This window comes from Ceratosolen solmsi, unplaced genomic scaffold (assembly GCF_000503995.2).
Source record: "Ceratosolen solmsi marchali unplaced genomic scaffold, CerSol_1.0 scaffold11, whole genome shotgun sequence".
Taxonomy (NCBI): Eukaryota; Metazoa; Arthropoda; class Insecta; order Hymenoptera; family Agaonidae; genus Ceratosolen; species Ceratosolen solmsi.
The window spans coordinates 7,744,128-7,770,602 of record NW_011948416.1 but is presented as its reverse complement, the minus strand read 5'-3'; the positions used below and the strand labels follow the sequence as shown (position 1 = coordinate 7,770,602).

General features: G+C 29.6%; 1 protein-coding gene across 1 annotated transcript; it reads left to right on the top strand.

Moving 5' to 3' along the window:
• Window positions 1–207: 207 nt before the first annotated feature.
• On the top strand, window positions 208–26,391 carry LOC105359484 (prostaglandin E2 receptor EP4 subtype). Its single transcript, XM_011496098.1, has 6 exons — window positions 208–925; window positions 2,554–2,781; window positions 18,039–18,225; window positions 18,730–18,968; window positions 23,585–23,813; window positions 25,780–26,391. Exons 1-6 carry the CDS (start codon window positions 755–757, stop codon window positions 25,890–25,892), a joined length of 1,167 nt encoding a protein of 388 aa, XP_011494400.1. The 5' UTR covers window positions 208–754; the 3' UTR covers window positions 25,893–26,391.
• Window positions 26,392–26,475: the final 84 nt, after the last annotated feature.

The window sequence follows — 26,475 nt, the reverse complement described above, 5'->3', positions numbered from 1 at the left end:
CGTGCCACAAGGAGGCGCCGGTACAGCGGCGACACGTACACTCACGAAAGCTACCAGTGCTTAGGCCGTCAAAGGAAAGTCAAAGAATAAAACGGGCTGGCCAGCAGGGGGTGGGAGGCGCGAGCGAGCTAATCGGGTGCGCGCGCGCTCCCGTCATTGTAAACAAAACTGCGGAGGACCGCGTGGCTTCGAGCAGTGAGGCGGAAACTGCGCCACGGGATTCATCGCGATCCTCGGTCGGGATATTTGGCTTTGCAGTTCGACGGCAAGGTTCAAGTTGAGCTTCGGGGCCGTATCGTATCGTCGCAACTTTGAATGCGAGGTGACGATTACGTCGGTACGGGTCGAGAGACTGTCGTGGTCCTTTAAGCAACTTGCCTTGGCAGCTTCAGTTCGGACGACTGATTTTCATTAGCGAACGGAGGGACGACGGCTGCTTCACTCGACTCCTGGGGGTCTATCAAGTGCTCGGGGCAACCGAGGGTCAGAGTGCGTCGACAAGTTGGCCGTCGCGAGGAAAATCGTCGCCGAGACATTAAGAATGAGGAGGGCCGAGAGTCTATTGAGGAGACGACCTTGACTGCGATAATTATCTTCATCGGGAGGGAGGGGTGACGCAGGCTCATTATCGGCGACTAACCGACCGATTAACGAGTATTGCGCGGGGGCTAACGAATGCCGGGCATCGACGCTCATCCGATAACAAGAAGGAAATAACTAGAGGAAGGTAGTCTGGCAAGGGCAAGGAGTCGTGATGGATAACGTTACGGAGCACGTAATCACGGGGCTTCTCCACGCTGGCCGTAACGCCACCTACGTCACCAAGAGGTCCTCTCCTGTGTCATTTATCGTGCTCAACTTGGTTTATATTATCGGTGTCCTGGGAAATATCTCAGCCTTGATCATACTTTTGCACAAGGATAAGGTACGACTGCCCCTGTAATTACATGGTACGATGATTAGAGGGATCATTGATGTGATGCGCACGGAAAATGTTATGGGGTTGGGATGGGAGTGGTAGAGGGATATCGCGTGTACATGGTTGCTTTGGCGAATGGGAGCAAGGACGATGCTCGTCGACCTTGTCTCGATTGAAAATTAAAAATTTTAGAATTCCATTGGACGGATGCATTGGAATTTCATACTCTTAGTAATGATGCAGATTTTTAACGCTTTTTAAGAGTTTATCGCGCGATTCGTTTTATCCGTAATCACAATAATTCATGTTGTCTTGGTGCTCGAAGTTTCAATGCTTTGGTTGATTGGTTGGTTGGTTGGTTGGTTTATTTTTATAAATTTGATTAATGTATATCTAGCGGAGAAGATGCTATTTGCATAATAACTCTTGTATTATCAGTCAAAGCATGATTTTTTTTCTTCTTCATCTTCTTTTTCTCCTCTTCTTCTTCGTTTTCGTCTTTTCTCTTTTTTTTTCATTCGTGCTGGAAAGTAAAGCTTTTGTACTTCTGTATACTTTCTAAACTCGCGACACTTTATCGAATATCTTTAATTTTATTTATAAAAGAAAACGTATACTCGTAAATTCAGCAAAAAAAAAAAAAAAAAAAAAGAAAAAATTGAATAGAAAAAAAAAGAAAAAGATGTACACAACTTCCGTTTTCTTTACTCATTGACATTGATAAACAATTATGCTCTATTTTCTTCCAAACTTTTTGATAAAAATCAAAGTACCGATATAAGATGCAATTATCAAGCGAGCGGTAAATAAGTATCAAAAAGAGTCATACGTGCCCTTTCAATTGCCATTAATTAATAAATTTATTTTCATTATATTCACATTACATTGCCCCAATTGAATTTAATCCCAGCATTATTTGTCAAATAAAATCATTCGAGCAGCCAAGAGATAAATACAGTATTTTGCAAGCTCTTTGAAATGCTTTCCATGTACGAGATTTTACTTCCAGTGAACCATTCGTAATTTATTTGATTTTGGATATTAAAAAGCACAAGAAACGAATACAATTTTTAAAGACAATGATGACAGCAAATCGCTTATCGCAATGCCGTTAAGTTGCATTATAAGTTCATTAGCCAATGGTCATTGAGAGGATTGTTGGTTTTCAACTTGGTTAGCGTAACGCGTGATACAATAAAAAACAAAAGATTTATCGTCAATCGGTATAACAATGTACCGTTAAGAACCTCAAAAGCTCTTCAATTAAAAACCTATTATGCTCGCTCGGAGAAATATCAATAAGAAATCTGCCTAGAATGTCAAATGACGTTCGATTGCATTTTGAAAAGACTTTTTCGTCGGTTGCATGTAAGATTGGCAAATGCGGTATCGTTTCAAGCAAAAAGGTCCTTTCAAGATGCGCCGCTGAAGGAAACAGCTTGAGATGGGTCCCTGTGACGATTGGCGGTGTTGTTGGGATGGGCAGGGTGGAATAGGTGGAATAGGCGGGGAAGGGGTTGGGGTGGCACGGGCATGTCGAAACACGCGGTAAAATCGACAGACGAGAATCGAATATTTAACGAAATGAAATCGGCTCCCTTTATCATCGCCTCTTTCTCTCCCGTTTCCTTCAGAGGAGAAACCGGAAGCACTTGCTGATGCTACGCTGCCTGACGATCAACGATTTGATAGCCATGCTCGGTACCTGGGTGCAAATGTACATGTCGAGATACTGGCCCGGCAATGGTTTCTGCTATTTGCACGTTGTTTGGCGGCTGTTTGGGCTCTTTAGCGGATGCGTGGCCATCGTCATGGCTGGTGAACGATGGCTCGCCCTCACCAGGCCATTCGTGTACCAGAAGGTAGGTTCGACGAGTACCTATTAATAATTAACATTTGCCTCTTAAGCGTGGATACATGTGTATTTACTTCGTCCTTTCACTTTCTTCATTCAGTAGAGAGTCTTTGTATATGCAAAGACTTATTATTATGAAATACATAGAAAATAAACAAAATGAAATAAATAGGTCGGTGGACAGTTTGCCGTGCCGACGACATGGACCTTGTAGTTTTAGTATCGAATGCCAGTACAGACTGATTTTTTCGTGATAATTTTGTCCAGCATATGATAATAAAACACTGAATTTCACTTATACATAGTTTTGCATAAAGATTATTTTATAAATATAGATTTATTATTTCGTAGCTAAAGAAATATGTGAGAAGCAACGTGAATAAAAATAAGAAAAATAAGTAAAATAAGGTAAAATTAGTGTTAAAACTTAATTATTAGGAATAATATTGATAACATTGATTTTAAAATGGAAAATAAGCATTTAATTGCAAAAACATTTTTAAATTAAAAATTGTCTTTATGATTGAACATTCTTCCTACATTATCTATAATTATTATACATTCCATTCAATTTTATAAAGACGAATATTAATTAGTTACTTTAACTTTTACTTATATGAGGTTTATTTATTTCTGTTAATCATGCATTGTACATTCGATAATCGATTGATGCTATATTTGATCGAATCATAACAGATATTCAAATTAAATCTAAAGATAAAGAAATTTTTGTTTAATTCAAGAAGATACATCCGGATAAATTGATATCAATTCCTTTTATTTAATATGTTACTAAGTTTTAATCGATTACAGTTGTTTATTTACCATATTAATCCATTAGTTTGTATAATCTATCTTATAATTGAAATTACAAATTACATCATAATTAAATTAATAGTAGAGTAATTTTTTAAAAAAATTAATGATACCTTATTTAAAAATCTTAAAGTTTCGATCATACAAATATTATCAGTGAAAAATCAAAGATTTTGAATTAATACTGTTATTTTAATGATTGCAATGACAATCGAAATGTTTTAACGTAATGTGTTCGGTAGACATAAATTTCTGTAATTTTCTAATTAACGTGTACAGATTATTTAATAATTGTTTAAGGTTTATTGATTAACATTTAAAAATTCCTGTGGTACAAATATATACGGATTTATGAAAGTAATTGTCCAAATTGAACTTATTGTTAAAATTGCCTTAATGTAAATGCAGCAATAAAAATATGATTTATAACATTTAAATTGGAGAAACAAATTTTTTTCGTAGCATGTACGTATATTAAGAAACAAAAAACCTTTATATCAAATGCTAAAAAGAACTTGTAAATTTTATTAAATTAATTGTTGACAGATGCGATAATTATTTCGAAGGAAGAAATAAGAATTCAAATAATTTCGTTCCTTAAATTTCTCTGATTCATTTCCGATGGTATGTCGTTCAGGGAGGGGAAGGGGACACTTTAATGAAGCTGAGATTTTAAGTTGAATTTAAATTCACTCGTTTAATATTAATGTTCGTCTTAAATAAGTGGTGGAAAGAAAGCTTTGCAAAGTATTATATTTCTAAGTTCTAAATAAATGTCCAATATTGTTCGATTGAAATTTGTTTCCCTACGCGAGGATTAAGCGCCGAATGTACGAGCAATGACGAAGACATTTTTTAGCCACGAATTACATTGCAAACGGCAATTATAAAAAAGCTCAAAATGCTATTTGTAATATACTACGCAATCGTTACTATTTAGCCAAGTACGAACGAAGACTTGTACTATCGTCTGTCTCTTAAGTTTACAAAGAAAGCCGCTTCGAAGTTTTAGCAAGTAAGTAAGCATGTGACCCCTTCGTTTGAATAAGCTAATGAACACGCAAGAAATATTAATGAAAATCAGAGGGAATTTAAAAAGCTTTATACCTGTCTGTAATAAAACATGGGGATTAAAACGAAAAAATAAATTGCTCGTATAAGTCTGGAAGCCGGTTGTGTTCTACGAATATTAATATTCACATTGAGGGGCGAGCTTCCGTAATTTCGCGACAAATTAGAAATTCACGTGCGTTTCCCATTCGTTTGTGCACGCGCAATCGTACGTGTCGTTGTCCATCGGACAGCTAGGATTGGCCATTTCCTTTGAATCTTCGTGCGATGATCGCTTGAAACGAAGGAAATCATCAACAAGAACTATGAAAACGTCTCACCTGGGAAAGCTCCTTGGCTGATGCAGCTTTCAGAGCGTATATTTGCATAAGGTTGGCAAGAAACTCGCGTGTCTCACAGAATCATGATTATACCAATCGTTTCCTCAGATATACTGGTCGATATTTACTTATAATTATTAGAATTGAAAATTAATTAAAAAATAAATCCACTTTATAACAGATTTATCGTATAGTTTGCGATAAATGGTGTATTTTCAGAATTTAAGTATGCATTATCGTTGAAATGCTGTATGTATATATATATTATTTTTTTCGATATTTCTTATAAGATTGTAATATACCGAATGAATTAAGCGATATTCAAAATAACATAAAATAATTATACTAGACATAATAATTGAATAAGACGTTGTCTATTTAAGATATTGAGATACTGAGATATCTCCCTTTAATAAACAAATTTATAGAAAGTGAGTAAGTATGATTATACGGTTATTATCAAATTACGAATGTAGAAGTACGTAATTTAATAAACATAACTAACATTAGATTAATTAAATTAATTCATTAAACAAGTTGATTAAATTTTTAATAGATTTGGGAAAGTTTTATATATATATATATATATATATATATTCGTCATATGGCTTTTACTCAAATTAAGATTGTAGATTCGTCATTTCTATCTTTATTAAATTAAAATACCAAAAACTGTTGATACGCCCTATATTGTGCTATATTGCATCGACGAATTAACTGCTTACAGAACAAATTATACATTTCATATGCAAGTTTATGGATTAGTGAAAATTCGTTTGAGTTTTTTTTTCTTTAAATATTTTAATATTCTTTAATTATAAAACTTTAAATAAAATCTTACCTATGCAATAAAAAATCTTCAACCTCCATATGTTATCGATGTCATTTTACTTCTAAACAATTAGAAATTATACTGTTTTTCAAAAAATAGAGAACGTCAGTTATTGTCATTTACGTGAAATGGCAAATATATTTAATTATTAATTAATCTTTTTTTATTGAATTATGGATTAATCAATAATGGAATGGATTTAACGAGTTTCTTAAAAACAAGATTTGAATAGATAAAATGGCTATTAATTAAATTAGTACAGAGATATTATTTTAAAGGCAATTTCTATATAATTTTATATTAAGAAAATATATATTTTCTGAATAAATTATTAGTCTGTAATTCAAGTGATAAAGAAAATAAGTTTACGATATTGATAATTATCTTATTTCAATGATCGATTTTGTTTTCGATTAATAATAAAATAATAAATAAAATTTAGAATTATATTCCCATTAAATCGAAGGCATATAACTATAAATTTATTGCAATTCAATATCTCCCACTGTTAATGATAATTTTAAAAATTGCAAAAAAATATCACTTAAAATATACTGATAGAAAGTTAAAAATAAAAAATTTAAATAAACTCGATATATACTGTAACAACAATATTAATATTTTATAAATGAATATTATTGGTATTAATAAATTATGGGCTCTATTTTTAGTTTACTAATGAACGGTAATGTTAATGTATAAATATATAAATATCTTGTATCATAATATTTAAATGTAAATTCCATGAATTGAATATGAAAAACTTAATATTCGAACGATCACAAAATAAAAAGAACTACATGTATCTTATTTATGTCAATAAATATGTCAAAAATATGCATGTATTTATGTATGTCCAAATATTTCAAAAGTAGTATTATAATATTTAGAGGAATTAGTTATTAAAATTATGTTTACATCTTATTTCCTATAGTTTAATGACAATTTTCATTATCCTACAAACACAGATTATAATAAATATTGAAATAAAATTCAAACGATTCAGATTAAGGATTATTGTTTAACATTTATTTTTATATTAAATTTATCAGATAGAATGCAAATGCTTAGGACCTTCAAAATCAATACATTTACATAAATAATTATATCGTTATTTCGCTCGAAAGCGTATTTTGCTGATCCAGTAGGCTTCGTCACAACAGAATACGTAGGCTTAGATATTCACGCATACGCGGATATGTTTTTATACACGAAAAAATTATCATTTCTTAGAAGATCTTAATGTGACCACTAACATTCATTAAAAGCACCTAACAAAAAGTTTTATAAAAATATTTACAGTCATTTTATTGAAAGTGAGACCACCTACACTTTTTAATCTAATTCATAACAAAGAAAAATACAATATCTGATATCTTAGTAAATAATCAATTAATATTATTTATTTAAGTTAAAATATTATACACATTTGCATAATATTAAGAGACTTTTGATAACTTTGGTAAATATTTAAAATAAAAGAACTATATTGGACAAGATAGTTTTTAAATACTATTTGCATATTTAATTTACGAGTTTAACAATACAATAAGAGAAACAAAAATAATGTATAAATGAAAATTAATATAATTGTATATTCCGCAACAAATCGATAAGATATGAAACAATGTATTACAGAAAACAAAAACACAAAAATATGATACCTCAAAGAATAAAACATTATCACATTTGAACAAAGCGGCTTTCATGTAAGCAAAATCAATAATAACCAAATAATTATCGTATTCTACTTAAAAGTTTTATCACTAATTGATTATAAAGCAGCTGCATCAAGAAGTATAATAAAGTTATTATATAATTAAGAGTAAAAGAATATTTTACTTAGAAAATCACATGTCGAAGCAATGTTCTTTAAAGGAGTATAATGATTTTTTATGATGATTGCTTAAATTTAGATTTAATTCGGAATTGTTACTATATTATAATATAATGTATAATTTAAAACTGCAATAATTCATAACAAAATAAACAGACTTCTTATCGTTCACGACTAAAAGAAACGTTTTTATACAAAATGTATCATGAAATTTAATTATAAACAATTTAAAATAAAAACATTTCAATTAATTATTTAAATTGCTTAAAATAGTATTTATAATTGACATACAACTAATTCTCGGATGTTGTAAATGACGTATTAATTTTGATATCCATAGGATTATATAATAATAATATTATTCGACTCATCCAGTTATATATATTGTTAAACATGAAGAATATATGTGTATAAGTTTGTATAAAAAAAGTAATGAAAGTAATTCTATAGATATAATATTGTAGAACATGTAAACAAAAATTATGTCTTAAATAATCATAAGAAAACTTACCTATTAATTATACATAATTAAAGATTTTTAATGTAAACTCTAGGGAATATATTGATTAAAGAATGAGACAAAATTATATATAGATACATAAGGAAAATTAGATACAGTAATCTTATTTGGCTATGAGTTCGTCTGAATATTGTGTAATATACGAAATTAAATAATATTTTAGATGATAACCTAATTATATATATATATATATATATATATATATACAATTGATTAAAAATTACTCTTAATCAGTGGAATATTCGCAAATGAATAAATTCATACAATGAGTTTAATAATACAACATAGCACCATACGGGCCTTTTTATGATTATTTCGTATTTTATTTTAAAATTACGTTATCTAAATTGAGTATTTAGGTAATTATTTATTACATTTTGCACGTTTGATATGAATTAAAATTAAGTCTTTAAAATATTTTCAATTTCCAATGAATTGAATTTTATACTAAAATAATCAAAAATCTCATTTTTAAACGTAATTACAGAATATTTGTACAGTAATGGATATTTTACACATGTAATGGACATAAATTAATTTTTATTAGAAATTAATTCCCAAAGAACTAGAGTTTGCTAAAATTTTCGTTAAGAAATCTTTATTCGCACGTATAATTTTAATGACGATCTAAATTCCATACATCATAAGCAAATATTTATAGGATTATACAATATTGATAGATCTATGGAATAATTTTGCTTGATGAAAGAAGTTTAATGCTAGGTGACCTATTTTAATAATCGATTTCTTTTCATTTAAAATCTTTCACATTCGATTTATCTCTACGATGCCGATAAATGAGGAACGATTCAAAATTATAGGAGCTTTAAACTCTAAGTAATTTTGGACTTTCCTTAAAGATATTATTTAGTCTTTTATTTTTCACTTATGATATATAAGTGTATTGTACTATCGAATAATGTTTATACTATTAATTTGAAAAATTGTTATTATAGTACTGATTAGTAGAATTTGATAATAATTCATAGTATTATTATTCATTACAAAATATAAGATAAATTTACAAACAACGATAAATATTCCTTTTAAAAGTGTAACAGCACTGATCTAAATGACGATAGTATGTTAATATCCGATATATATATAATATATATATAAAATAGTTCATTATGTGTATATATATATATATATACACATAATGAACTATTTTCTCCTTTAATGTATATAATATAATTTTATTTTATCGAAATATTTTATCTTATTTTCTGAAATTTATTTCCAAAGATTTATTATAATTCACATACGATGATTTATATATTTGTCTACACCCAGTGGAGCTAAAGAAATTATGATATATTCTTATAATAGTATTGGAAAATAGCGTGAACATGGTTGAATAAAAGATACTCTATATACAATTAAAGAGCAGCAGATAATTATAAAAGTTATATTCACAACCAAAAAATTATTGTCATGGAAATCTGGATATCGAATAAAATGCTCATAAGAAAAGGCAGACTATTTTTTGTATGTGAATTGTATTTAATTTGTATAGTAAATTGAGCACACAAGCACTTTATTCTTATTTATAGCTTTATTAAATTTAATATACAAGTGAAAAGAATAAATGCCAGTACATTCCCGTTGCCGAAAAAGTTCCTTCCACATTGCTTTCTCTATATTTCTTCGTTGTACTTAGATTAATACGTTTCGATGACCCTGAAGTAATTTTTTATATAATTTGAATAAATATGTAAGTAATATAATAGTAAAAATAATATTTTTCACAAATATAATTAGTGTGAACAGAAATTTTCATAAAGTATCATAATAAAAATTTATTTAAACAATTTATTTCCGTATTATGCTATTAATTCTTGCACTACGTGATATCATATTATTCGAGTATTCGTATGAAATTCTCGATTATTATAATCTATAGAACCGTGGCTAAAATTGAATTTATAACTAATTTTTGCTATCGATAGGCTCACTAATATCATCGTCAGTTTTGTATTCGCATTTTTCAAAATATTTCATACCCTTTGCATCTATTCGGAACTTCGGAATAATCGCAGAATTATATAGAATGGACAGTGATAGCATTCAGTTAGAGAGCTACTCTCCTCGTCTTTCGTTTTATTTCATCGTGGCATTATAAGCTTGTTACAGAGGGACATATTTATTTCCTTTTTTCCTATCTTTCAGACGCGTGTCAAAGATATTCGGGTGGACGCAAGTCTCCCTTTCTTTTGCGGGGGAGAAGATTATCAGTTACTATACGATGAATAGTGAAATACCTTTAAGCTCTTAGGCTCCTCGTTTTACCGCGTGGGCTGTTCGCGTAAGAATCAGACACGATAATGATCTCACGGCAAATAATATCATTCTTCTTAAAGTGTTATCATGTTGTTTATTTATCGTTATTTATTTTTTCTATGAAACGGGCAAAATAATCCTATTGTAGGCCTTGAGAAGGCAAATTAGAAAAGAAAAAAAAACGGGAAAATTCTTCGATGTCGTAAATTATTGTGGGTTATGTATTTAGAACTTATGTTTAAAGTTTAAAATTAGAAATTTAGAGCAATAAACAGAGAATTTCTTTGCTAGAATAATAAAGCATAAAAATGAAACATAGTCAGAATCATATGCCCTTTTACATTACCGTAAAATACATTATCGTTTCATATATAAAATATTATCGATTCTCTTAATCTAGATAGACATAGTAAATAAAGTCATTTGTGCACGAATCCTTTGGAAATTTCATTACCCAACCAAGAAGAATTTAATGTCATTGTTTTTACTTTCTTACTGTTATCTATGATACTTAAATATGTAAAAATTTTTAGTAAAAAAAAAACAAAAATTGCTTAATACTAGAAGAGCATTGAAATTAATATTAAAATGAAACTTATAAAAATGCATTTGAATTGGTTGGGATAGAAAATATAGATTCTAGAGACATGAAATCGTTCTCATTCCATGTACCCTTATGTCTTATTTGATAAATACGCAAGAGTGTGGATGTTTCGCCTATGAAAGAGATAGTTGATTCGACGAATCTTTCGTAGTGTTTGTCCGAAATTAAGTGACAGATAATGTTTATATCGTCGGAGTTTCAATTATCATTCGATATGCATGTCAACTGATCTAAGTGCAAGAATGTCCATTGATATATATATGAAATGTATAAATTGTTAATTTTAATTGAAGAGTTTCTTTTTAATTTGCTGTTCGTAATTACTCAGAAAAAAATAGTTAAAAAAAATACTTTTAAAACAGACGAAAATTGTGTAATAAATAAAAAATCTTTTACACTATTAAAGCAGATAATATATTTATCCTTTCTATTAAATATATTATACATTTATCTAAATTTACTAAATTTCTTATGAAGAAAATTTCTCATGTATGACCATACGTAACGACTTGCAATTTGTTTGTCGATGCGCACTCACAAATAAATATAAAGGGAGATCGGTATAAAGGTTATAAATCACATATCTTGATTTTCTCAAGGGTGTGATAATGGTGCCTTTAATGATAAAATAATATATGTATGTTTATGTTTACTTAAGTGTATGCATTGCCTTTTTCATTCTCTTTGTAGTATGTATCAATCAACCGATATCTGTTTTAAACTCTCATTAATGTTTCGTCAAAATTAAAAAAAAAAAAAATTCAATGTTCTTATGAGATATATGTCATTATGAATTATTGAGTTGAGTTCCGTTCTTCAAATTATCAGTATATGAATACAATCAATTGGAAATATCAGTCATCAGTTACTAATAAAATTTGATATAAATATCAATTTTATCCGTATTAATAAATAAGTAATTGATTTAAATTATAAGAATACATATATAGTCATCATTATGAATTAAGAAAATTTCGACATAAAATTACTTTAAAAAACTTAATTTCATGATTTTTTTTTCGTCCAATTAGATTTTATAATGTTTAAATTATATATGAATAGATTTAAATAAATAAAAAAAAATATATATATATATATATATATATATTAATGTTATAATAGATGAAATATATTTTATGTAAATATTTGTATTTAAATAAATGATGTTATGAATTTACTTATCCTTGTAAATTATTGGATGCTACATTTCGTACAATATTTATAAAATTTTAATCTATTATATTCTTTACTGCCAAGGTAAATATGAAACGTCAGACAATCAATACTAATAAAACGCATAATTTCTAAATTAAAATCTATTCATGTAACTGTTAAACTAATATTTTCCATTCCATATAATCATTTTAACGAATAAAAAATAATTTCTTGAATTTTTTGAATATCTTTTTAATTGAATGAAAGTTTTAGTTTCTTATTAATATATGAGCTTATCAAAAGATTATTTATTCCCTGTGGACCTAAGGGGGTAAGAAAAAGTATCAATTAGATGGTCGTTAAAAACACGTTAGTACAACGTGTCATACAATTTAATAATAAATAGAACCATCATTTTTAATAATAATTGTTTATATTGACATTAAGTGGATCTTAAAATCTTTAAATGGCAAATTAAATAAATCAATTACTGCAAGTAAAACAATATTATCTAATTTGTCAAGTTTTTTAACGTCATTTTTCTTATTGAGTTTCTTCAATTTTGCCTGTAATCCTAAAATGAATTATTTGCTCATTCGCCTACAATAAAAACAAAGTATCAATTCTAATAAAGTTTTTTGGTATATATCCGATCGTTGATTGGAGCATTTCGATCGTCGTCGTTGATTCGAGTAAATTAACGATCGTCTGCTATCTTCGGCTATATCTTTAAGTTCTTTTTTCGGTGTCTTTGATGAACTGTAGCGAATTCATTTCATACAATCAAAAATATATAAATGGTTTTTATTATGAACGTTACGAAAGCTAAGGGTAGCAGTGAAATTGCCACGTCAGCAATAATACAACAATATTGCAGTACTCGTAAGCTTTATGTTAGAATATTATAAATCATAAAGCTTATGATTATTAGAATTATGATTATTTGTTAAATTTTATGGAATTAATGTATTATATTAATTAAGTAAAGTATAAAAGTTATATAAATGAATATTCAAATTAGAACAAAAGATCTTTATTTTACAATTCGTTTCTGAGTATTTGAATTTTTTTTAAATACCTATAATTTTAATATAGTTAAATATAATGACATTATTATGCAATCTAATTATTTTTTTCACTTAATTATCTCTTGATGAACAATACTCCATTAATCGATTTATTAGTACGATGATGTAAGTATGATTCGATAGAACAAAGTGGGGTTTTGTACCACGTAATTTCTTAGACAAATTTTTTTTCTAAGTTAATCCAACGTGAATGCACAAAGGAGCTTAAATTTTATTTGCTACTTATTGAGGTCCATTTTATTTCCATATTTATATTTATTTTTGTTCTCGATTATTAGTTATGTAAAATACGCGTCGATGTAACATCGATTTTTGCCTTTGTATTACTTTACTGAAAATCATCTAAGAGCTATTTTGATTCTTATTAATATTTTCAATAATTAACTTACATTTGTTATTCAATGTATCGTATAATAAATATATTCAATATAGAAGCCGAAGATTTTCAATAATCATCGAAAAATCGTCTGAACAATTGATGGCAATTTAAATAACCTTTTCAGGCATTATTTACTTTTTTCAATATTTATATCTATATTGTTAAAAAAGAATTTTACATTTAAAACTCGCACAATATAACACAAGTGACTACTTTTGTACGTTCAATGTTTTCATATTTCACTCGAGCAATGCACTCTTCTTTCATTTAGCTTTTATTTGGCTATGCTGTATAAGTAAGTAAGCGGATATTCTTTTCTTCATCGACTGGGCGTTTATTCTCAGGCAAGGGCTTTGACATTATTTATGGTGCGACAACATCCCAAATGGCTAAACTGTCCATGAACTAACGAAACGTATAATTATTATCGTCTTTATTTTTAGGGTTAGAAAAACAAAATCAATTTCATCACTAAATAATACATTTGATTCAATCGACTTCCTAATGATATTTATATGCTATAATGATGATTTTACTCATCTTTAATGTCAACGATATTGATTTTATTTACTTAATTTTTGCAAATGTCAATTATTATTTAATTTCTATTAGATTTTAAGGCGATCCACAGGACTTGAAAAATAAATTGATTATAATTAAGCACGAAAAAGCATAAAAATTGTGCAATTAATTTAACGAGTTAATATTAGTGATTTACATGATGTTCGTCGTTATTCTCATGTGTATTTAACAATTTTATTTTTCAAAGCAGAATTTACACATGAATAAGGCAGATTAGAAGTTTAAAGAGGATAGATATACGTCTATTCATATTTTAGTCGTTGGTATATTGTATGAAATTTGGAAGCGCATCCAAATTTCAATATAGCGATAAACAAGCGTCCATAACTTTTCTAAGAATTATTATTTATCTAGATTAATTTATTTATCTATTAATTATCTAGAAAAAAACTTAATGTTTATTTATTTATTTAATTTATGTTCATACTAAATTTATTCATTCGCCCTGATTCGTTTATTCCACTTTGATATCTAATTTCTCGATGACAATATACGATATTCCATCACCTACTCATCACATGATGCACATTCTTTGGATCTTTAATTATTTAATAAGATTTTTTAATATTTCATCGCAATCAATCGAGTATGAGCTTTAATAAAGAAATTTAACGCATCTATTAATTTTGATTTTATTCTTCAATACAATTATCCTACTTTTGATAATCTTGGAATCCGACTGCTAATGAAAATATGATTAGCAACAGGAAAATAATGAGAACGAGACGAAACTAAGAAATATAGATAAGTGAACAAAAGAGCTTGTCTTCGTTTATCCAGATGAATACGAGTCTCTTCTATTTATTGGGTAGCATTAACTATACTGCAACAGTTAAGGTTTACATTTTCCTTTAATATATTATTGTAAATTGTTGGAAGAATACGTACATGAAATTATTCATTAATTATAATCTAAACAGTTTTCTTTATATTTACACAACTATAATGTTACATGAGTATATCATTGTCTATGCATGATGCAGTATGTAGTCGAATAAACAATAAACTATCGATTTTGAATTTCAACAATTTAACATTTTATGAATGATGATTATATGATGATTTATAGCAAAATATATGTGTTTTTGTGTTTTTCATGAAAATTATCAACTAGAACCATTTGATGAAAAGCTTAAATAAACGCTTAACGATTGATTGTTATACATTTGTAGGGATATTATATTAATTTATTTACGAAATATGAGTATATAAAAAATATCAGTAGTGCTTTTAAATTATTCGTACTCATCCGTCAATTCAATGCTCAATTTTGTGACAAGTACTTGTAATTTATATCAACTCCATTTTAATAGCTTGAATCCTGGAATTTTTTTTGCAAGTAGACTTATTTTATTAAATACAAAGTAGGAGAAATACAATGACCTTAACTGACACATTCGAATGTTGACACTCGATGTTCATAATTCTGAGTCAAGGTCTTATCAAGTAAAAATGCTTCGGAGAATTTCTATTTTGGAAAACGCCGTGGCAGGCGTTTGCTTTTGGCTTGCGGAATCTTGGATTTATAATCAAATATAATGAAAGAACAATAATTGTTCATCACTAATATATTTCAATGAAATTTATTATTCTTACATAATGAACATTAATATTAAATCTAAAAATTGTACATACACAATAGCATAATAATTTTTATAATCAAACCCGAGTATTTAATCTTCCTTTTTTATTTTAGTTTTCGACAAATAACATGGTATTCGGCAAGACTAATATTAATCCTTAAATTGCTATTGCCTTAACATAATCAAAATATCATGAAATTGATGAACGAAGGAATTGTAAATACAACTAAGAAATTACACGTTAAAAAGTGTAAAAAATTGCAGTGTACCCAATAGCAAGAGTAATAATGAAATATCAGCAAAATAAATATCATCAGCTAAATATCGCTAAATACTTTAACTTTATTAGTTTAAGCGTACAAATAAGTTTTACAACTGATATTACATCTCGTTAATAGAAATATTTTGTTTAACACCTTATCTTAAAAACGCACCTACCATTCCTAATTTCCCTTTACTATGACATTTAATTTTCATCCACACATAACATAAAAGTCAATCATTATTCCACCAAGTTCACATAAACGCAATAATACGAGTAAAATTTATAAAGTTCCTATAAATAATGGCAATCCAGTAAAAATACATCCATACGGCTAAGTGAAAAGCTCATGCTTGTATTGCTTAATGTAAGATGAGGAATCGGTCTCGTGGTATCATTTGTACATGTGAGACACGTGCGCGTCGATACGAAGGCATTTCGGACGAGAGGAAGCTAAACGGGTCAATATTTGACCGTGACTCTTGATGTTTCGTTCGAAAGCCATCAAAGTAATCCCAAAAATACTCCTAAACTCATCGAGTTCTTAAACTACGCGACGCTCTGCTGTGAAATTGAATGGAGAAACAATCAGAGTGCATCCCTACGGAGCTTAATCCGACATTAATGCAAAATAGATTTATAACGCCGCAGTCGCTTCTTCTTCGTTTTTCAGCAGTCAGAAGGGATTAATTACGCACTTACATTGATATTTTCACGATAAATGCAAGCTCGTGCTTAATTTTTTCACGGCACGATTCAAATAGAGATTGTGATTACCCTTAACCACGTTTCACTCCGTGAATCTGATTGCAGATGTCGCGTTTAGTTGCGTTGTCTTGGGTTGTTTTAAAGTTGAATGGCACACTGGGGATTCAACATTTATCGGAGAATCTCGTTCGTACGAGCTTCGCGGTTAGCAAGCTACTACTTTATAACGTATCCCTTCGACTACTTTGGCAAGAAATTTTCATGAATGGTCTCTCAATTTTTAACTTATCATTCAGAAGAACTTGGTATTTTTATCTTGGAAATATATTTGAGCATGAATGAGGGAAAAAATATACAGTTTACTATATACAATATTACTTACGTTTCTTAAATCCTTTATTATCGATCGTTTAAATGATATTTCAACTGTATATATATATATATATATTAACATTAATAATTAATAATCATACATTAATAATATTTTCATAGACATTTTATTTTAGTCTATTGATTTCTTTTTTTTTTTGGTTTTTGTTTTCAGTCTTATTATTTCGTCCACGTAGATTTAACGATATAGATAAATTTTAATCAATCTATGATCAATTTTACAATGATTTTCTATTCGTCGCATCTAGTAGTATTTACAGTAGATATTTACCATCCTTATAGGAAATTTCTTCTATAAATAAAAAAGTTTCAATATCTGTAGTTCAATAAGATCGAATTAAAAAAAAAATTGTTTAATTCTTAATATATTTATAAATTATTTCATACAATCTCATTAACTAACATATCGATCTTAAGGATTAAACAAAGAGCCAAATCAATTTCGTCAATCGAACGCGAATTATGAAAAAGACTGAAGAATGAATGCGAAATGAATGCGAGCTTTAGAATGATAAAAAATAAATCTATGTACTTTCTAGAAAAGCACGAGATATTATATCTTTTAAGTAAGAAAGTAAGATGAAGCAGACATCGTAATCGAGTACATAATTTGGCAAAAATGTAAATTCATGCTGACTCTATGAATAAAAGCAACTATTGTCTGTAAAAGTACAAATGAAAAATATAAAATCTATGAATTTGATGATTTTTCGAATTTTTGTTTTTGTTGTTTTTTTTTTTTTTTATAATAGTCAAGATTGCGCCTAATTTCAAAATACTTTAGATTTCAATGCTTGTCTGCTATAAAGTCGGTGACACACCCGTCATTTTTAGCAGGTAACGTATCCGATGATCGTTCGATGCATGCTGCTCCTTTGGGTCGTGGCATTGACTCTGACCTTTCTACCATTTTTCGGATTCGGCCTTTATCAGAAAGTCACGCTGATGGGTGTGAAGTGCGAGCGGTACAGAGACGCCGCGAAGCTTATGGACGTCGCTTATGCTTACGTGTGGTTCTTCTTCGGTAAGTATTGCATTATATGCACATTCTTCGATTTTTAAATTTAATTTATAGCAGTTGTAATATGTGGCTTACAGATGCTGTGAAGCTTTAATTATTTACAGAATCGGTGAAAAGCTTGCGGTCATAATGGATCGCAAGGAATGAGTTCCGGAAATACAATAACGAGCTTCGATTTGGTAGAATTAAATACAACTTGTAGGAAAAAAACGTATTTGAAAAAATAAAAAGTAAATGCTTACTCTAACGCACGCTACTAGCGACCTTATAATAAGTCCAATTTAACATGAAATTTCCAAGCGATAAATTTATTATTAGCCCACTCCATCTCAGCGATTATGCGTCAAAGTATTCTATCGAAGCGCCGTACCTTGAAGCATAATCCTGCCTCGATTGATTCTCTCGTCGCGCACGTGAATGCAAATGAAGCGAAGCTGAGAAAAACGAGCGGATTATCAGTGGATAATGTTGGTTAACAATTGAAAATGCATCGCTTGTACTGCATAGGTACGGTGCTCTGCCTGTCGATCGTATGGTGCAACCTCGCAGTGGCAAGGGCTCTTAAGAGACTGGGGCGTCGAAACGGGGCCCTAAGGAGGATCTCGAGGGCATCGTCGAGGGCCAAACCGCTCCTGACCGTGGCTGGACCGCCTCCCGAGGTCGGCATCACCGCCGAGGAAAGAGCGTTCGCTAAGCTTATGGCTCTACTTTCCATATCTTTCCTTATTTGCTGGATGCCCCAGATGGTGAGTTTTCGCTTATAAAAACGAAAGCGGCCCTCTTTAAACGCTTTATTCTTTTCTTTTTCTTTTTTTTTTTCTTTTTTTGCCTTCAACAAATCGACATTAAAACTTTTAATCGTGATAATTTTGATCATCTATATTATCAATAGCTCACTTTACGATAAAACGTATACATTAATATGAAATAGAAGTTCCTTATTGTTGGTTAGAATTTGTGAAATAAAGGTCCTGGACGATTAGCCCAGCTTATTGTCTCGTTTCGAAAAGTTTCACAGAAATTTGAAAGTTAGTTTATACCATTGATGTAATGAAATTTAATGTCAGAAACTTAATTTCTCAATTTATCGTATTAGAAGAATTGGATGAGATCGCTAACTTTATAAACGTGAAATGTTTGATGGTATATGAGCTTAAGCATCACATTTACTGGTCAGGTCCTATCTCACATTTTATATTTTAATAAGCTAATGGGTAATTTTAATAAGCTGTCCCTTTTCTATGTATAGAAATCTATATACGACCGAGTTTTAAAATCGTGCTTGCATTATAATAGCTCCATAATAACATTCGAGAACAATATATGCGAATGGATGAACAAAGTCTTACGCGATAGTATATGACCTACCATAGCATTCGCTACGTACTTTATAATGTCGGCTTACTCAATTCTAGTACATTTGGGGAAGAATTTTGTTCACATCTAGGGGTTTTAGGTCGAGCGAAGGGAATTGGCAAAAAGCTAGAACATATATTACCTGATTTAGATGAGATAAAAAGAGAGACCGAGCGAACTTCTAGGGTGAAAAACGATAGAGAATGTTCCTTTCGATAATTCAACCTATTTCCTAGCCTTTCGGATCTCATATAGGCACATATGTGATTCTCCTTGTTGGAAATTTCTCCTTAACTTTTTTCATATTGTATTATATACTTTTTCATATTGTTTCATTGAATGGTGTACGAATACAGCAATGATAATTTAATATTCGGGCAAGACAATGATTTTTTTTTTTTTTGTGAGATTAGAAGTTATTTAAAGCAATAGTGACATTTAAGCTGTACTGTAATAATTTCACGAAGCTTCATCTATTCAACTATATGTTTTCTTTTAATTTTCATAAAATAGAAAGTTGAAATTCGTTTAATGAATTTGAAATTGTATTTATATATTTTTTTCGATGTAATATTAGAGTGAAATTCTTATAATATACAATGGAGAAATTGAAAATATCTTTCCTATTTTACATTCGTTCTCATTTTAAGAGGGTTTTTATTAAATTACTAATTTGACAATAAGATAGTGCATAAACTTGAATAATTAGCTCGATTAAAATTAAGTTGGATAATGTGCATCTGACTAATTGTGTTAGTTTTTTATATAATATAATATTTTAAAATGTTTCAGATACCATGATAGTCACTATTACTAATATTAATAATAATAATAATAAATAAATAAAACGATATTCCGTGCTGTAAAAGAACAATAAATTCAATAAAATTGTTATGATAATTATTTATAATGTTCTATAAAAAGTTGTATATATCATCAAAAGAATGAATGATCAATGAAATTATAAATTATAATAAGAGTTGTTAAAAAAGAAAAAATTAATATCTTAAATCGTATATAATTACGTATCTTTTCAAAATTTGTGATTTTCATCAGTTTGACTTCATTAAATTTATTTAATTTTAGATAATTGAAAGCTTATCAAAATAAAACTTTAGTTTACCATAGTTATAATTTTTTTTAATTACTCGTCTGTTGATTGTATACATCTTTGCCTATTGCTAAATCTCATAAACATTCCAAAGTATATGAAATATCAAATATTTAACAAAACACCACAAAGAAATAAATATATCACAATTTGCCCGCGAAAAAAAAAACATAATAAAGTTCGAAATGCTTCCAGATTTTCGTCTATAATTAATATAACATTTGCATGCCTTAATGTAATAAAGCATCCTGTTGGAGCATCTAATACAAATACACGTCGCGACACGTGACAAACCTACGCGACGAAGATGTTCCCGGGTCTATAAAATTCGTGTAGCGTATTTTTCCTCGCGACCCGTTGATCGAATTCTAAACGTGTCTTTGGTTTTTATCAATTGAGCAACGGGACGAATGCATTGCATATACTATTAAGGTCCGTCCGCCTTACTTTACTTCGGTTGTAATAATACTTCGATCACGGCGCGTCTATTTATTTTGAGCGAACCATTTGTTTTCATTACATTTGTCTAATATGACAATTAAAATAACCTTATTTTACACAGGCAAACACATACCCACGGATACATGCGCTCAAACACACGTACAAACGCACACGCACAAACACGGACGCACACAATTCATATGTGTATACGGGCATCATGTAGCAATTGTCGTTGATTAATTATTAAAATAACTAATATATCGACTTTTTTTTTCCCAACGAATTATATGAAAAATTCCAATGTTTAGATATTGTTTACAGCTTGTAGAGAGATTGGCTGAAATAAGGGTGAAGCGATATAGCTTGTAATGAAAATTTATTCAAAAAAAAAATGACAATGTTATTCAATATGAAAAGATAAAAAATGTTATAGTGTACATTGACATCGCTGTTTATAAAAATGAGCAGCCGCGACATTTTATGCTCCTAATTTAATTTATCCCATTATAAAATAATTATAATTTTCTCGAATACCTGAGCTAGAATTAATGCTTAATGATTTTACTAAATTGGATTGGTTAGCTAATCACTTCGCTCCATTATTCATACTCCACCCATACTCCACCAACCCTAAACGTTGTTCGAATTATAATTGGTAACGCACGTGACTGCTTGTCTCGTCAAACGTTAGACAGTCGTTGTGTTTAGATTCGTGAGATCTTGACCTTAGCTGAATATAAAGCTCATATATTTTAATTCTTTCACTTTATCTTGCACAGCGTGTACAAATATTTAAAATCAGATTTAATTATTATCATTGGCGATTGGCTTTTACTGCAGAGTATGTTCAACGAGTGTGAAAGTGCGAAAAATAAATTGCACGTCTATTGTACTTTATCGGATTGAAATTTCATGGAATTCATATACGCTTGGCTTCATCTACTAGAATCGAGGTACATTTTCTTAATGAGAAGAGACATCATTACATCGATCAATTATAAAGATGCGTTAGATAATGTTGTGTAATAGCGATAAAAATCCATATGTGACGAGCCTTTCGAGACAACAATTACTTTAGATACAAACTGAATTTCGTATATCGTGATATTTCATTAGAATAATAATAATAATAATAATAATAATAATAATAATAATAATAGTACATGACATTACATCATTATAATTAATACTAATTTGTAAATTTATTTCAAAAATAAGAGTAATTTTTTTAATTAATTAATAAACTGGTATTATATTACACGAAATTTCTATTGAATAGCACTTCTGTGTACATATGCAGGTAAATAGTTTTTTTGTTTATCAGATTTTTCGTTTTGGTAATTAGTACGACTGTGGTATTCACTTATAATTTTTCATTTGGATGATATTCCACGTCAAAATTCACATTTAGCATTGAAAGTTCGAATATTCAAATGCTTGTAAAATGCTGCTTTCATAACTTCTAAAAATATTTTTGTTATTTGTGTGTATATTCATACTGCCATCCATTTTTGTCAGCTGCAAAATCGTTACAGACATTTATAAGTACAAGATATTTATTTTTTTTCTTGTTTTTGACTCTATATGATTAGTAGAATAAAATTAATAATTATCCTGCACAACTATGTATACTGACATGATTGGAACGAATAATTATAAATAAATGAGAAATTTATCACATTACATTAATTTAACACGATGCACAATACAAATTAATTTTATAAACAATACTACTACATACTACAGAATATCTTGAATTTACTTATTACATTTAATGTTTTTCATATTATGTTAAAATATATCCATATATAAGAACGTTTTACATGTGTTATAATTATAATTTTTTCCTTTACGCAGATAAATAAAATCTTAATCTTAATGTGAATATTTCCACTATGAAATATCGAATAATTTCTTTTGTTTTAAGAAAAAGATTATATTCTTTATAATAGTTATGAAGCTATTTATAAACACATATATTTCGAATTACTAAAACACGGCTTCTTAAAAGACGTAGAAATAAAAGAACGAATAACGAAATACTATATTTAAATTACTACATTTAGTTAAAATTCTGTTGCTAGGTGACGAAACAAATAATCGAGCCTAATTATTAGCAAATAACTGATAACTAATCCATATAAACAATTAATTATTGGCTAAAGCTTCAAATTGTTGCTGATACGATTTAATTTGAATATACTACGCTCTAAGATATTTCCAATAATGTACAATGAGAATAATGTGTGTTAAGATTCACGTACGAACATAGTATCCATTTAAATTTATGTATGACCGTCCCGTCCATTCGCTTGTCCGTACCTACAATTTCTGAATGGCTCTATTCATAAAAAGTCAAGTCGCAGCGAACAATATCAATACCTCCCATGCACGAATTTCTCGGAGCTACGAAGAAAGAGAGCAAAATATATTATCAGCCCTTGTTTTTCCTAGATATCGATTCCTTTGGGGCAGTACTTACAAAAAATGCCAGCGGCTGGAGTTTTGGCCAAGAAGCTCATCGCCGGCTTTCAGAAGGTGGCCGATGTACTGCTGTGCTTGCACTTTACCCTCGATCCGTACATTTACGTTTTACTAAGAATGCCTCGCCCGCGATTTCCGCTCCTGAAGCCGCTTTGTCGCATCTGTTGGCCAGTCAGAAGTCGTTCCAGTTCTTTTACAGGTAAGCGCATTATCACATAAATTATGCTAAACAATATATTATTTCTTTTTTTTTTTTTTTTTTTTTTCATCATATCGTCACACTCGTACAACGTTTATAAATTGAATTTACAGTTTTGATTGTCTATCTTGTAAGGAATAAGGAACTATTGGCTTTATGATAACACTTATTAATTAATTATGATGATTAATATTGTGTTCGATTCTTATTGCGAACGAGAAATTTCAAAGTCTTATGGAGTCGATAATTATTAAGTGCTTTGTGTTAGCAAGCATATTAATATTAAGCTACCCACTTCGTTTCATTTAAAGTAATAAAAAAAAGTTTTCAAGTCATATAAATTTTCAAGAACACACGCGCGCGCGCGTACGCAGCATGTTAATAACTTAGTATTCTATTGTGATTTTATATAAAAAATTTCTTTTAAAATGTCAGCATTATACAGTCCCCTTCGCCATCAATTATCTCCATTGACAGTCAATATAAAATTAATATATAAATGTTAATAGACATCGATCATCCATGCCATATCAAGTGCTGATGTATTAAAGAAACGAATTTTAATACTTAGAAAAGTACCAGTTAAGCAAATATATTTCTTGTAATATTAATAATTTCTATGTTGATTAATTCTAATTTTATGTGCGCACTACGCCGTGAATAGAACATTAATTTAACCCCTGAAAATTCAATAGGATAATCATTAGAAAAATACAATATAAGCGGAATAACGATCAAAGTGATTTCCAAATCGATTATCCACTACTAAACATTTAATCCAGCATTTGTACGATCGCGCGCCTCGGCCACTCCCACCCCCGCCAATCGCGCAAACCCGTGCTTACGTACGCATACTAATACAGAGACAAATGCTACATACCCATGCGACCAAACATTTATTCGCATTGGCACGCATACGAGCGCAAGCCCGCGCACATACATAATTTAAATAATTTAATAAACTATTCATTTACTGTTTGTTATTGAAATTCAATATTATTTGTTTAATGCATTTGAGTCAATGTTTACAATGTTAAATTGTAATCGGAGTTAATATGATGAAAGAGATTTTTTTTTACTTTTCTTAATAAGCAGGCTGTATTATTAATAATTAACAATAAATTGTTGATTTAAAATCATATGATATGGAACACTTAAGATATTTATTTTGAAATAAAATTATCTATTAACAATCTTTTCAATAGTTGAATATATTAAGATGTGTTTTCTTAACGGAAATTGTAATATTACCAATGAAAAATACATTATCTTCTTTTCTTTATATTTTTTCTTAATTTATTATACATTAACTATACACATCTAGAATTCTAACATATGAAATATTTTCTCAAAGTAAAAAACTTACCCTACCAACTTTTCTCTTTTCACGTGTATCTGGAATAAGGCAAATACAATAAAATCTGAAAAATTAAACAATAGCAAACTTTTAAAAATAATCACTTATTTAATAGGATAACCGGGGATAGTTAAAAGTAATTTTTTTTTACTTCTAAAGCAATTAATACTTAATTAAATGTCCTGAAATGTTGACTTTTTACATAAAAAATTCCATTAACTACCATGAATCACGTATTTCATTGTATAAAAAAATATTGTTCAAGTACGTCGAGTGCTTCTAGCGAATTTTCAAATTAATTATGATTTAAAGAGAGAAAAAAAAATAAAAGAAATTGTTAAATATCGAAATTTGCTTTGAAATATAATTGGCCTTGCCAAACTCGAGAAGTTACTTAATTATTCCAGTATCCCGGGGAATAATCGAACGGGACTTTGGAAGTTCATCGATGAATAACGCGAGTAATTATGGCAGACTCTTATATGTTATTGATAAAATCAATAGTGGCAAGTAGTTGAGGACCCACGAACCTCTCTCCTCGTACCTAAAACCTAGGTTTCGCATTAATATAGTTCGATAAGTGTGCGTGCATGTGTGTACATGTTGCAGGAACGACGGAGCAGCAAGGGAGCAGCGGAGACCCTCCGACCCCCATAACCGAAGCACCATCGACCCCCGTGAGCGAGGAACGAGATTCTCAGTTGGTGGCCGTCGCGGTTTGAAGGCGAGAGGCGACGACGCCCTCGTCACCGAGGTGGCGGCAGTCTTGCAGTAAACGACAAAAGTCTGACTCGTGATATTCTTTGTTGTGCATTATTTTTCACGCTCTCGATTCGGAATTTCCCAAAGTGAAGTTGGAAAGACAATATCGTTTGTTCCGCCGTCTCCTCATATTTTCATATCCTCATTCCAGATTCTCTCTCTCTCTCTCTCTCTCTCTCTCTCTACTGTTACCAGTACCTCTATCTTTTTCATTCTCTAAAGTAACGACATTTTTCCACGGAGACGTAGAGAAGTGGATTGAATTTTTTTATCGCGTGAAATGTGTATCTATACAGAATGAATATGATGTCCTATGTAAATGGAATTTCATTTTAAAAAAAGAAGGCAACTTTGAAAATTGTCTTTGGATGTAGAAATTTAGGAAGCCTTAATTGTCAAATCTGTTTATCCGTATCTACTGTTTCAGCAATTTAAAGTTATAATTTGCATATTAATTCATCCGGCATATAAAATTATAAATTAAATTTCAAAACATTTTTAATATTCATTTTAAATATTATTGAATATTTGAAATTTGTTCCG